General features: G+C 31.3%; 1 protein-coding gene across 1 annotated transcript; it reads right to left on the bottom strand.

The window, feature by feature from the left end:
• Window positions 1-10489: 10489 nt before the first annotated feature.
• Window positions 10490-11284, bottom strand: LOC104702193 (mini zinc finger protein 1). The gene has a single exon (XM_010418021.1). The coding sequence runs from the start codon at window positions 11103-11105 to the stop codon at window positions 10800-10802; it is 306 nt and encodes a 101-aa protein (XP_010416323.1). The 5' UTR covers window positions 11106-11284; the 3' UTR covers window positions 10490-10799.
• Between the last annotated feature and the right edge of the window lie 2246 nt (window positions 11285-13530).

The following is a 13530-nucleotide window of genomic DNA, read 5'->3' on the forward strand; positions in this document are numbered from 1 at the left end:
TCTGTATTTTCAGAGTAAGATTTATAATTTAGCCATTTTTATCAGGTGATGATATGGTGATAATTATATCACTGGTCAAATTCGCAACCATGCTTAATTTATTTTATGAACTGTGGAAAAAGCTTGTTGTATCATTGACAAAAATAGGGCTCGACATTCAGGTAACCCGTTTGGATTTGGGTATTACCTATTTGGGTTCGGGTAAACGAGTTTATAAAAATAGAATTCATTGGGTATTTTTAGATATATAGGTTCGGTTCGGTTTGGGTACTATCGGGTTTGGGTCGGTTCGGGTTACAAATTTTAGAACCCGATTAGCACCCGAACTACCGGGTACCCGAAAATTTTTTTTTTAATTATTTAAATTTAAATAAATTTAGCTAAATTTTGACTTATATGACAAAATATTTTAGATATTCTGATTATTTTTGATATTTAGGTATAAAACTAAATGAAATATAATTACATTATATTAATGCTAAATATTATAAATATGTTTATATGTTCGTGTTTGATGGGTACCCAAATGAGTATCGGGTATTACCCGACCCTAACCTAAACCCACGTATATTGGAAAATAAATCCAATAAAATTTTATAGGCAACCCCGTACCTAACCCGAACCCAGTTTTCGGATTGGATATTCGGGTACGGTTTTTATGCCCAGGCCTTGACAAAAATATGTGACACATTGATTTAGTATGTATTGTTTGGTTTCTGTTAGCACTAAACCGTTTAAAATGCCTATATATGTAATGTTTTTTTTCCTGATCACTGAATTGTAAGATATCAATAACCTACTAGGTAATTAGTCCATGCAATGTGTGGTTGTATGCATAATAGTTTTGATTATATTTCTTAAATTTTCTTAAACTAAAATATTGTTTTACTAATGTATAATCTCAAAAAAGTTATACTAATGTATGAATCTCAAAAAAATTTATAGCAATTTCTCAAAATAACACTCCTGTCAACAATTTTTTGGTATGGTTATTTATTATACAAAATTTAAAATATATAAAATTTTTTATAAATAAAAAATTAACCAATTCTACAAAAAATTATTACAAATTGATTAGCTATATTAATATAAATAATAATATATAAATTTAAACATTTTCCTAATATGAGAGAATCTATGTTTATGATCATGTTTTATAGAGATTAAACATTGATTTAAAGATTTTTTCTTAATGACCATGTAAACATTACACTGTAGTATAGTAAAATTGAATCAAATAAAATTATCAAAAAATTTAGTATACGTATAAAATTATTGTATATAGAATATTCCTCATTTCAAAGTTTAAAGCAATTAAAATAATTAAAAAAATATTAAAATTTTACCAAAAACATTTTTTCTTGAAAGATAAATATATTAGTTGGAGGAATGAATGTAAAATTATTGGGTAGGAGTTACATTTGAGTTAAATGCCTTTAAAAGTGGGTTAATTATAAATAAATATTTTAATTTATTTTTGACTTAAAAGAAAAAGAATACCAAGTGGTTCAATCAAAATTTAAACTTACACTTTTTGATTGTTTTGTTGATATAACTCAACACTCACACATAATATTCCAAATTGAAAATATTACTTTTTAAGTGACAAACTAAATTAGTTTTTTTTTTTAAAAAATTATATGAACTTCAATCTAAAGATTTTTGAAAACCCCAAGAATAACTTCAATCCTTTTGTTTTTTGTTTTGTTTTTCACTCATCAATATAATTTATAGTGCTAGAGTTCATACTAATGGTTTCATCTTTAGAGCATTTAGTTAAATGGTATTTTAAAATAATGACTTATAAGATGCTAATCTAAAATAGATAATGAAGATAAACCTTTTAAAACAGATTCTCAAATAAACTTGATTTTTTGTTAAAACCAACATATGTGAATTTAAATTTAGCTATAGAAATTTTAAAAATAAATATGAATAGATTAGAAAGGCAAGAAATATTTTATTTTATATAAATAAAATAAAAATTGAAAACAATGTTAATTATATATAATACTTTCTAAATTAAAATATAGAATCAAACTCTTACAACACATATTATATATAACAACATTTGATATTGGTGAGAGAGGAGGAGAGAATGATTACTTATAAGATGATAATCCAAATTAGATAATGAAGATGAATCTTTAAATATAAAAACAGTGTAAAATATATATATATATATATATATATATATATATATATATATATATATTATGTAGTCTCTAAAATTAAAATTTAGCATTAAAAATTTACAATGATATATCATTTGGTTTTTTGTAACTCATATAACAAAAATAAGAAATTGAAAACATTAAAAAAAACAAAAATGATTTGAGAAATTGTGGAAGAGAATGAGAGAATGTGAAAATGAGAAAGTAAAAAATGCCAATATGAGAGAATGAGTCAATGCTTATTTATATGATAAAAATGGATGCAAGATTACATTTAGAATTATTGGAGTTACAAATATTATTTATTGTGTTTGAATAATATTGAGTGGTGGAATATGATTAATGCATAATTTATTTTATTTTCAGTTATAATTTTATTTTAATGTATGAATTAAATGTATTGTGTTAATTGGATCTTAAATATTATTTAAAGTAATTAAACAATTAGAAATTAAATAAAAAATATTAAAAAATATTAAATGAAAATCAACCAATAAGGAGAGACCAAAACCTTATTTTTATATATATGATTAATATACTCCAGCGATCAGATAAAATATTAAATGTCAACTTGACACTAACGGGTCTTAATTATTATTTTCAAAATGTGATATGGTACAGTATTATTTAGTGAAAAAATGGTACTCTATATTGCGAGGCCAGTCACTACGAACATTAATGACGATTAGGTTGATCTTACCTACGAACATTATAGTCGTAAACCACATAGTTTTTCTTGTAATTGATTTTCTAAAATCACGTTACCTACAAAGTTGACTAATCATCATTAAAATATAAGCAAACATGCATCACTCGCATGTATAGTTGTGAAATGATAATATAATAGGACTTCTTTTGGTCTTCCTAGAATAGGAATTGGTGATAACGAACAACAATCGAGTATGACTTAAAGTAGAACTTAATACTAATCTTTAGTTATCTAGTGTAGCTAACCTTATATATCAATGTCACAATTAATGTAAATCAGTTATTGTAGTTCTGTTCCACTTAAAAACACTGGGAGACGTTTATTATAAAGTTTGGTTTGCCAAATGAAAATTTTAACGTAATTAACATATATAGGGAAGTAAGCCTTTTACAAAAAAAAAAAAAAAAAAAAAAAAAAAACATATATAGGGAAGTAGTAAATTATGCATGGTTTTTGTCATAAAGTTTTTTTTTTTTTTTTTTTTGGACAACCATTTTTGTCATAAAGTTATATGCTGTTTTCCTAATTAATATCGGTTAGAATCATTGCCTTTTGACCTAATTATCTTTTGTTTTATTATATAGACATCTGAAATTAATTATATAAAAAAGAACTTCTCCCAAATATCGAATTTAAACGATCGGCGAACTTATAATTATAGATTAATTGTAGCATGTTGTCCAACGTACGTGTTTGTTTACGATCTGGTCCATAAAGGCAACGTCATTGACTTGGTCAATAACGGAAAAGAGCCCAGTTTCTTAAGCCCATTTAAACTAATGGGCCTCTGTACACCTATACATAAGTTCTTTCTTTTTGGCAAAAGTTCCATTATATAATTTTTTGTTTCTCATCGGATAACTAGTATTTGCTGTTTGCAGTTGAAAGAAAATACGGGTTTTATAAGTGTTTTGAACCTGATGTAGTAATTGGGAGACTCTAAGAGAGTCCGAGCCTCCGAGGGTTTACTGTTTACAGTGTATGAGGTTTTAAAGTTCACGTCAGTGGCACGTGGTATATATTGTTGTATATATAGGTTTGTTATTACGAACCAAAGCTAGGTTTATTTTATTTTAATTAACATGTTAAATGAACCAACTAAGGCTACTTAGCTTTTGCTCTGTAACTGATCTCTCTGGATCGGAGTAACTTATACATGAGGTTATGTGAGCTGTCGATAACTACAAAACCGTAATTACGGAACTCCTAGATAGTGGTTATACCATAACATTTTTTTTTGAAAAACAATATGAGGCACAATCATCCTAAGACATAATGACAAATTTTCTCATAAGATTTTCGTGCAACATTCTCTTTTGTATATTCTAATAAGGGAGCTTTACTAGAGTAGGTCATAAATAGTGGTTTATTACTAGAATGGGATAAGGAAGTTTGATTCTAAATGGCAAAATCGTCTTTGGAGAAATATGTTACGAAAAAAAGAATTACGAAATATGCCATCGTAATTAAAAGCCACGTAGGAAAGAGAGTATTGAAAGGGAGCTGTGTTTGGAGGGAAAATATCCTGCCAATCCATAAGTCTACCATTGTAGTGACGGTAGAGTTAGATGAGTTTGGTAGAGTTAGTGAATAGATTTATGGAATTTTTGAGAGCTATGCGTTAGATTGAAGTATAGTGGCGGTAGAGGTATTGTTAAATGATAGAATAAAAAATCTAGTAGATTTAAACGATAGAGATATAAATAGTTATGGTAGAGTTAGTAAAACCCGTAGAGTTATACGGTAGAGTAAGTCGCAACCGTAGACGTAAATTTAGTGGTGGTAAAGTAAGTAAGAAAAAGATTCTTAGAGTTATGGGTGAAATAGAGATAGTCGATAGACTTACTTGTAGTGGTGGTAGAGTAAGAAGGTAGAATTGAGTTATATGGCAGACTAATAAATAGTGGCAGTAGAATTAGTATTTCTGATAGAGTTATTGTTGACAATAGAGATTTTAAATTATGTTAAGATAGAGTTACTGCTTACTAAAATAGCATAAGATTCGTAGACTTATTGTTTCGTGTGGTGGTAGAGTTATTGATTAAACGTAGATTTAGGTCATCGTTTTACAAGTACTTTGTAGGTTAAATGAAGTAATCTAAATAGTGAAAAGACAAAAATACCCTTAACGAAGAGTTAACTGAATTTGTACTAATGTTGTCATATGGCCTGAGAACGTTTCTCACCGCTTGTAATCATCACATGGAGTTTGAAACGGGAGAGCTTGTCGGAAAACACCTTATTTTGCAGGCTGGCTACAACCCAAGCTCATATGTGCTCCTCTCTAACATGTATGCTAGTTTTGGAAAGTGGAAGGATGTTCGCAGAATTAGAACGATGATGAAGGAAAGACAGATATTGAAAGTTCATGGATGTAGTTGGATTGAGCTTGATGGTAGAGTCCATGAGTTCTTTGTAGATTAGCATTGAAGTTTCCAATACATTGCAGATAAACGATTGTGCAGCTACATCTATATTTCCAAGGGATTAAACTTCTTCTACAATGCCTTGGCAATTGCCATACATGAAGACAGTGTCACAACATATCCGCATGTTGGTTGGTTTTGTGCAGCTAAGATAAGTCTGAAAAGTGCTTGTTTTTACATCCTACGTATTTCAACTACAGTTACGAGGAGATATACTGAACCTAACACAGAGGTAACATCAGGGGACCGGAGATAGTCTAAAACCTTGGTGTGCCAATTCTTGGACAATCAAAAGCAAGAATCTGGTTAAACAGGAAACTAATAATTCACTGCGAGTTTATTGAGTTCTTGCATAACATCTTCCATGGATGGCCTTTGGTTTGAGGATTCATGAGTGCAGAGAAGACCAAGTCTAGCGAGCTGAACCGCTTCTGCTTCCGGAAAATTCTTTCGAAGATTTGGATCCATGATATCTTCCTTCAGTCTTCCAGACTCTACAGCTTGCAAGATCATCAAATGGCTGATTTTGCTTTTACCACTGAGTATCTGCAACAGAATCATACCAAAGGCGTAAACATCATTCTTATCAGTGAACCTTCTTCGATAACTTATACTCACCTACACAAAACATTTGCATTGTAACCTGAGAAATCATCAAAAACTAAACAAGCAAGTGTTAAAACTAGACATATTAAACCAAGTAATCATCAATTTGATGACCGTATAGTGTATCACACAGTCTGTATGACTTCGTTCACATATATGGATTCAAAACTAGAAGCGTTTTCACTTTCCAATTACTTAAACAGAGGCAATAAAGCCATGAAGCTACTAAATCCGTCTGTCTTGATGCAAAGTACAAACAGAGTGCCAAGACAACCCAAAAAATTATGAAACTTAAGATTCACAATAGACATACAAAGCCACAGAAAAAAACAATTCTTGATTTAGGTTTACGGTTTTAAAGTTATGACCAAATTCCCAACACAGAAGCAGAATGACAACCCTCCGAACAGTCAACTTTGGAAGCAATTTCCCATCAAACCAAATGGAACCAGAAAACTATCTTTATTTAGAATGTGTAATTTATGTCATGTTTCTATTTACCTTCCCTCATGAGCTTGCCATGCTATAATATCGCCACCTGCTTCTTCAACTGGCTATTCTCCAGGGACATCGTTGAGTGTGTCTGAAGAAGTGAAGCCACTCTCACTGATACCACTCTCACTGATAAATCCGCTTCCACTGTGTACAAAACGAGATTGCTATTAGTTACTACCAGATTCAATGTGCTAGTTATCTGAAAAAAGAATTACAAATGTAACTTTGATTTAAATGTAACTATACACAATCATCTAACCCAACAAAAAACAAAGGCGTCAAATGCTAAAGGCGATATCGTTTCTCTAAACTACGAAACAAACATTATGAGGTGTCAAATCAAAAATCTGAGCTGAATACAAACCTGGCGAAGATACATCAGATGCTAAAGGCGATATCCTTTCTCCTTGGCTCGAACCACTTATCGCAAATCGCCGGAAAACGCTGTTCTAGAGATCGATATGTGCCTGTTAATAGCAAAGAAGACGACTCTTGGGTTTTTTATTGAAACCCAATTTTTGTTGAACATGATGAAACCAACATCATAGCCAAAACGAAGTCTGCAACCTTAAATCCGTTTGAAAAGAAACGCGACCGAAAGAGACTTCCACCGCCAACTCCGGAAGCAGATACACCACCACTACCTAATTCGAGAACCCTGCTTCTCATCGAAAGCCATGCCTCGGCGGAAGAAAAAACCACCAATCCAAAACACCACTCAAACCTTCCTCATGCCGGAATCGAACCACCGCAACCCCATGTCTCATTCTCAAATCTTCAGCCGCAACGAACAAGAAAAAGAGAAGCAAGAGCTTCTGGCCTGAGAAAGGAAGGTCGGAAACGGTGCTAGATCAGCCACCGCGATCCGGCCTCAGATGTAAAAAATTTTCCGGCGGCTGAGGTCGGGAGAGAAAAGAAAATTAGGTTAATTGTATTTTATCATGGTTTATATTTGTTTTTGTTTTATATATATTTGAAATTTTTTAACCAAAAAATAATTCATAATGGCACTTATATAATTATAAGATTATAAAGGTGGTTATATGTCTTTTTCCAACAAATATGTACTACTCTAGTAAAACGAATAAGGATCTACTCTAGTAATAAACCACGATTTATGTACTAGTTTAGTAATTCTTTTCTTCTAATAATGTAAAACATAAAATGTTGGAATTTCATATCGAAAACCAGATATCTGGTATGTCTGGTATGACCTACAATAAAATTTTGAAAATGTAGATCAAAGTATGTTTTACCTGTTAAATTTGGGTTTATCTTGGGTTTCTAACTAAAAACTAATTGGCAATTAGTAGATTGGCCCTAACCCTTTATATATTAATGATAGTTTTATCAAACTTTAGATGTGGGACTTGGATTTTATTCCAACAATCTCCCCTTCAAACTAAGGACCACATATGAGATTTTAACACACCTCCTCGAGATGATAACTCGATCTCGAACCGATCCCACTTGGACCGATAATAAACCCCTTCTTGGGCCCCCATTACTCGGGTTAACAAGAGGCATGTCCATATCCACTTTTCTAGGTCCACCAGAATTTTAACCTTGTGCTCTGATACCATGTTAAATTTGGGTTTATTTTGGGTTTCTAACTAAAAACCAATTGACAATTAGTAGATTGGCTCTAACCCTTTATATATTAATGATAGTTTTATAAAACTTTAGACGTGGGACTTAGATTGTATTCCAACCTTACCAAATGAATTTGATTAGAAAACTCATCAAAATCACCACCAAAACATGAACTTGAATATTAGTTGAGTGATTTTAAGTAATGTCATCAATGGAATGTTTGTATAAACAACCGATTGGCTTATACGACTCTTATATAGGTAAGAGTATATGTATACTCGTTCGTATACACGCATGCGGCATGCTTTTGATCATTTTCTACGTTTTGAATATATTTCTTCGAAATGGAAAAAAAAAAAAAAACGAAAAAAGACAAGTGTGAATTGAGGATTAAAAGGACAGAAGCATGTGAGATTTGAAGGCGGGCCTTTGGAAATCACATCGATCCCATGTATCAAAGGAAATGAACTCTCATCTTCACTTTCAATCATTTTCTTAAACCCATCTCTCCATTGTTAGATAAGCCAAAGATTTCTTATCGCTGTCTTGGTCCACGTGTTTTGTTCATTTTTGGTCCCTTTTTTAATTCTTCAACAGGGATATCTTTTTATCTTTCTCATAAAATATATAATTGCCTTGTCATTCCACTATATATATCATGACCCCCTTAAAATATTTAGTTCTTTATGTGATTCATTTAGTAAAGGGTTATTTCACCTCTAAGTTTTTAGTCGCACAACAAAATGTGTCCATGAAGTTGAACTACATTAACTCGAAGAAAGCCTCGAGTGAAGTGCAATGTTTTGATGAAATTTATATTAAGAAAAGTCATAAACCATGGGCTTTTAATTAAGCTTTTGCATGGACCCTAGGGCTTTCCACGTCGCTCTATTAGTAAGGAAAAAAAAAAACAACAAACAAAAACAAAAAGAATTCCTTGATAATAATCATAGTAATTAGTGGGTGGGTCTTCTAAACCTTGAACACTTACGAAAGAGCCAATCGTCAACAAAAAAATGCAGTTTGTTCACCCAAATAAAACCAATTTGACTTGTTTAAAGAAAATATATATTATCATTGGTTTTGAATGTCGATTGATTTGGCTCTAATGGGCCTTCACCGATATCAACTTTAAGCTCTCCACGACAATTACATGCCACCTAATTGAAAAGATGGTTCGACTTTTAGCTTAATAAAACTTGAATTGTTTATGATCATATGTTTAACTTCTCTAACTTATTTACGCTCGACAAGAAAGAGCTTGAAGTTTTAATATACATAAATGAATAAATCTTATTACATTGCAAATGATTGGAAAAATTGTGTAAATGACTGGAACGGGAAAATGATTTGGCAATATCGCATGTTTTTATCGATCATGAAACTTTGTTGTGGAAAAGTAACGTTTGCTCAAGACATTTTGCAAATAGCCGACTACAGTATTTTGCAAACTTTTAAGTATATACGTGTCACAAATTCAATATATTAAAAACTGAAATACAGTTCAGAACTTCTGGAGATTCACAATATGCTCTAGTTCTCTTTTCGTTTTGAAAACAAATAATAATAATAATAATTAAAACTACAGTGGTCTTTTCCAACAAATTCGAGTGCCCACTTAGATGATGGCAAAAGCAGCCAATACATCATTTTTTAATCACAAAACCAAATCTTTTCCCATGGCCATAGATTTACACTTATTTAATTGTAGTTGCTTCCTCCTCTTCTTTTTGATTCTATATAGATATTAAAAATAAGTAGACACAAAACCATTAACCTAGACGATAAGAAAACATGATTCGATATGTGGGCCGTTTGTGGTATTAAAGAAATCGCGTACATAATTATACTAATAATTTTCTTGCTTTCATACACACGCAATATATGTATGATTTATGTGATAAGTAGAATTAGATTCAATAAGCCAACCAAGAAAGAAAAAAAAGAAAAATGGAATGAGATTCAACTATATATATATCTTCGAGATAAATATCTGATTTATCCGGCTATGTATTATCAACATCCTCATATTTCCAACTGAATCTTATTACTGGTCATGAATGCACACAAATGCAAGTATGATTATAGATTTCATGTCAATATTACAGCATTTGTATTGGTCAAAACGTAAGACGATTCCTAATGAGGTTTATTAACATTTCCTGAAACTTATATATAAAAATTCTACATATTTAAGCTTCGATCAGAGGTTTAATGTTTAAAGAAAGAAAAAGCGAGGACTACACATGTATTGAAACTTGTACTCGAACTTGTGCTGCGAAATAGCGAATACAATTTATATTCAGTTGTAATGTTTTAACAAAGCTTAGACCTCCTATTCAAAATACAAATTATATATCTCATACAGAAGATCGAAAAATTGTCAATATAGAAATTAAAGAATACATATCGTGAGATGTAATAATAATGATCATATCCTGGATGTGATAAAAATTACTCTCTCCAAATTAACCCAAAAAAAAAACTAGTTTCAATCCAATAATTTATATCAGCAAATGGTCGCAAACATTATATCGTGAAGCTGGCTTATTGTTTGGAAATCAAAAAAACTATTGTTTACATCACACCAACAGAGAACTATACAATATGTCAAACCAACAAGCCATTTTTATAAATACATATAGATAGATAGATGGGCGGTACGTGAGCTGTTGATATACACATCAATATTCATATACACATATCCTCTAAATAAATCATCTTTAAAAATCAATGGATCAATCCAAACCAAAGGAAAAAAAAAAAAAAGAAGGAAAAACCCTGTGAAAAAAAAAATCAAGCGTTAGGTGGAGAATACTCACAAACAACCTCCGTATCAACTTCCTTCCGGTGAAAATTCCGGTGACAACCACAAGCGGCGCATCTCAAAGCATCTACGGTTCCTTCAACTCCGGCGGCCATGAACTCACGGCAACCGTCGACGGCGTAACCTCCGATGTTAGCAGCGTGATTCTTCTGGCACTCCACGTAACGGACGTTACTGATGGCCGACGAAGAGGAAGAAGAAGAAGTAGTAGTCCAAGAGGAAGATGTGTTGGAGTTTCTTGATCTCTGCTTGATTACCATCTGTCTTTTCTTCATAATGAACAACTGTGAAACCCTAGCTAGTTTTTATCCTTCAATTTGGATCAAGTGGCTCTTTGGTCATACGAAAGACTCTTTATGAAAACGAACTGAAGAAGACTAGAAGGTGTCTACTTGTGATTTGTAAATGTCCTTTGTGCCCCTTTTTATATAAAAAAATAGCTACATTATGACTGTTATAGTATTCTTATTTCTAACCCTAGAGGGTTTTAATTATCTATATATACCTACGGAGTCGACAAAGTGGCTTAAAATATGGGCTACTTTTTTACATAATTGATATTTTTTTTTGTTCGTCTCCCTATGTATAGTACTTTAAAATTGATAATTTATGTATACGACTAAAAACTGATTATTGAGACCGGATAAACTATATCAACTGTTGAAATAATTGATCAAATGTAGACTACCATATATTAGTAAATTTATTAGTATGAAATAAATGAAAATGTATGTGGTGAAATCTACAGTATAATTATTTAAAAAGATAGGGGATATTGTCTCTCTGTCGATAAAACGATATTCATTCTCTTCCATATATTATTTCACGTACTGTCATGTTCAAACGCGACATAAGGGTATATAAATTTATTATTCTCTTCCATTATGTATATATATATATATATATATATATATGGTCTTCAATTCGTTGTGTCTGTAATAATATACTTGCGGGTGACATAGCGAAAAGACTATGGAATTTTGAGAAACAAAAATAGTCTCTCTGAACTCTTAGAGACAATTTAATCGCCACACATGAAAGACTTATTGGATTTTTCTTTTTTTGTTAAAGGAAAAAAAAAGTAATGGAGAAAAATTCAGTATAGTAGCCAACCTTATTTTACCGTCGAGATCATGTGCATTGCATTATAGACAGAACAGAATGAAATAAAATAAATGCGAATCCGACTCAGTCCAACGGACCCTTTCCTCCCACAAGCAAAGAGACAATGACAGGCTAACATTGGAATGCAATCTCATTTCTAATCACTTTTTAATTAATATTCCAAACTTCATATAGTCTATATGACTATATATATATATAGTTGCAACTTTTCTATATTATGCATTATGTTATGCTTCAACTCAAGTGGCAATACAATAACGACGCTAATAAAACACATTCTTTTTTTTTCCAACAAACACTCCACGACGTTTTTTATATTCCCTCTAAAAGGAGCATGATACAACCAACTAACTTACATAAGAGGAAAGAAATCTATGGTATTTTCTTTAAACTAGTGCACAACATCCGGATCAAATTACAACACAAGAAATAACAAACTTGAAAGCTTAAATACAAACACCTAAAGCAGAGATAAAGAGGTATTGAAACCTTAAAGATAGTAAGATCCACCAAAGAGATATGCCATATGAAATGACAAAAAGTTGACCAAGACCGAATCACTGGCTGCAAAACGACAAATTGTCACACTGGAATACAAAGATTCCGATGGGTTTTTAAAAACCTAACTCGCACTAAAAATGACGAATTTTTAGCTCTCTGAAAAAGGAAGCAGCATGTAGGTTGGGAACAAGTTTCCAAGAATCGAATATGTTAAAAGTTTAGAATTTGTCACAACGACGTCTTAATGATTATACATAAGAAAAAAAAAGTGTTTCAAACATACCTAATAACTAATCTAATCTAGTATAATCTCTATACGAAAACAAAAAATCGTAGAAAGATAAGATTCTGATGATATTTTTCAAAAGAAAAAAAAAGCAAATGAATTGACAGGATTATGTTTTCTAATTGGATTTTTAATACTAACTAATTAGTCAAATTGACTTCTCTACACGTGAATCAACAAAGCAGGGGTCCCGCTTAACACACAAAAGTCTGGTGAGCTTCGTCCCACATTTTAATTCCCGTCGCTCATAATAAGAAATAAGTTTCTAATAACTGTATATATGGAAATCCAAAAAAAAATATTAAAAATCAATTTCATGCCATAAGTAAGTAAATATAATTCCATATTCAGGTCAAAAGATGCATAGTATTTAAATAGTTAAGCTATATCTTTGTTTTGTCATTTTTTCTATAGGATACATAACTTTACAACGAAAACGGCTCAACGATTTTTGCCTGACCACAATAACTTTTTATAATGTAGGGGAAAAAATAATTATAGAATGACCGATCGTAACTTATTATTAAATATATATATTCGAATAGTTAGTTAATGTGTTATGTTGCGTTTCGTGCTACTGCTACACAAAATATAATCGAAAGACTAAATGATGAATTAGAATTGTACACAAATTTTGATCGGTTACAAGTTACAACTTTACATGCAAATGCAATGTAATTTTTATTATTATATACAACCAAATAAAGAGGATACCGTTTTGTGACGGGGAAAATATCGCTAGCGGAACTATGGAATAGGGTTTATAACCAGTGATCGCTTTGGTGCCA

The sequence above is a fragment of the Camelina sativa genome, chromosome 7, assembly GCF_030686135.1.
Source record: "Camelina sativa cultivar CO46 ecotype springtype chromosome 7, ASM3068613v1".
NCBI classification, from domain to species: Eukaryota; Viridiplantae; Streptophyta; class Magnoliopsida; order Brassicales; family Brassicaceae; genus Camelina; species Camelina sativa.

What these genes read in the sequence shown, in the direction of transcription:
- LOC104702193 (XM_010418021.1), bottom strand. Translation starts at nt 11,105, where the DNA reads ATGAAGAAAAGACAGATGGTAATCAAGCAGAGATCAAGAAACTCCAAC.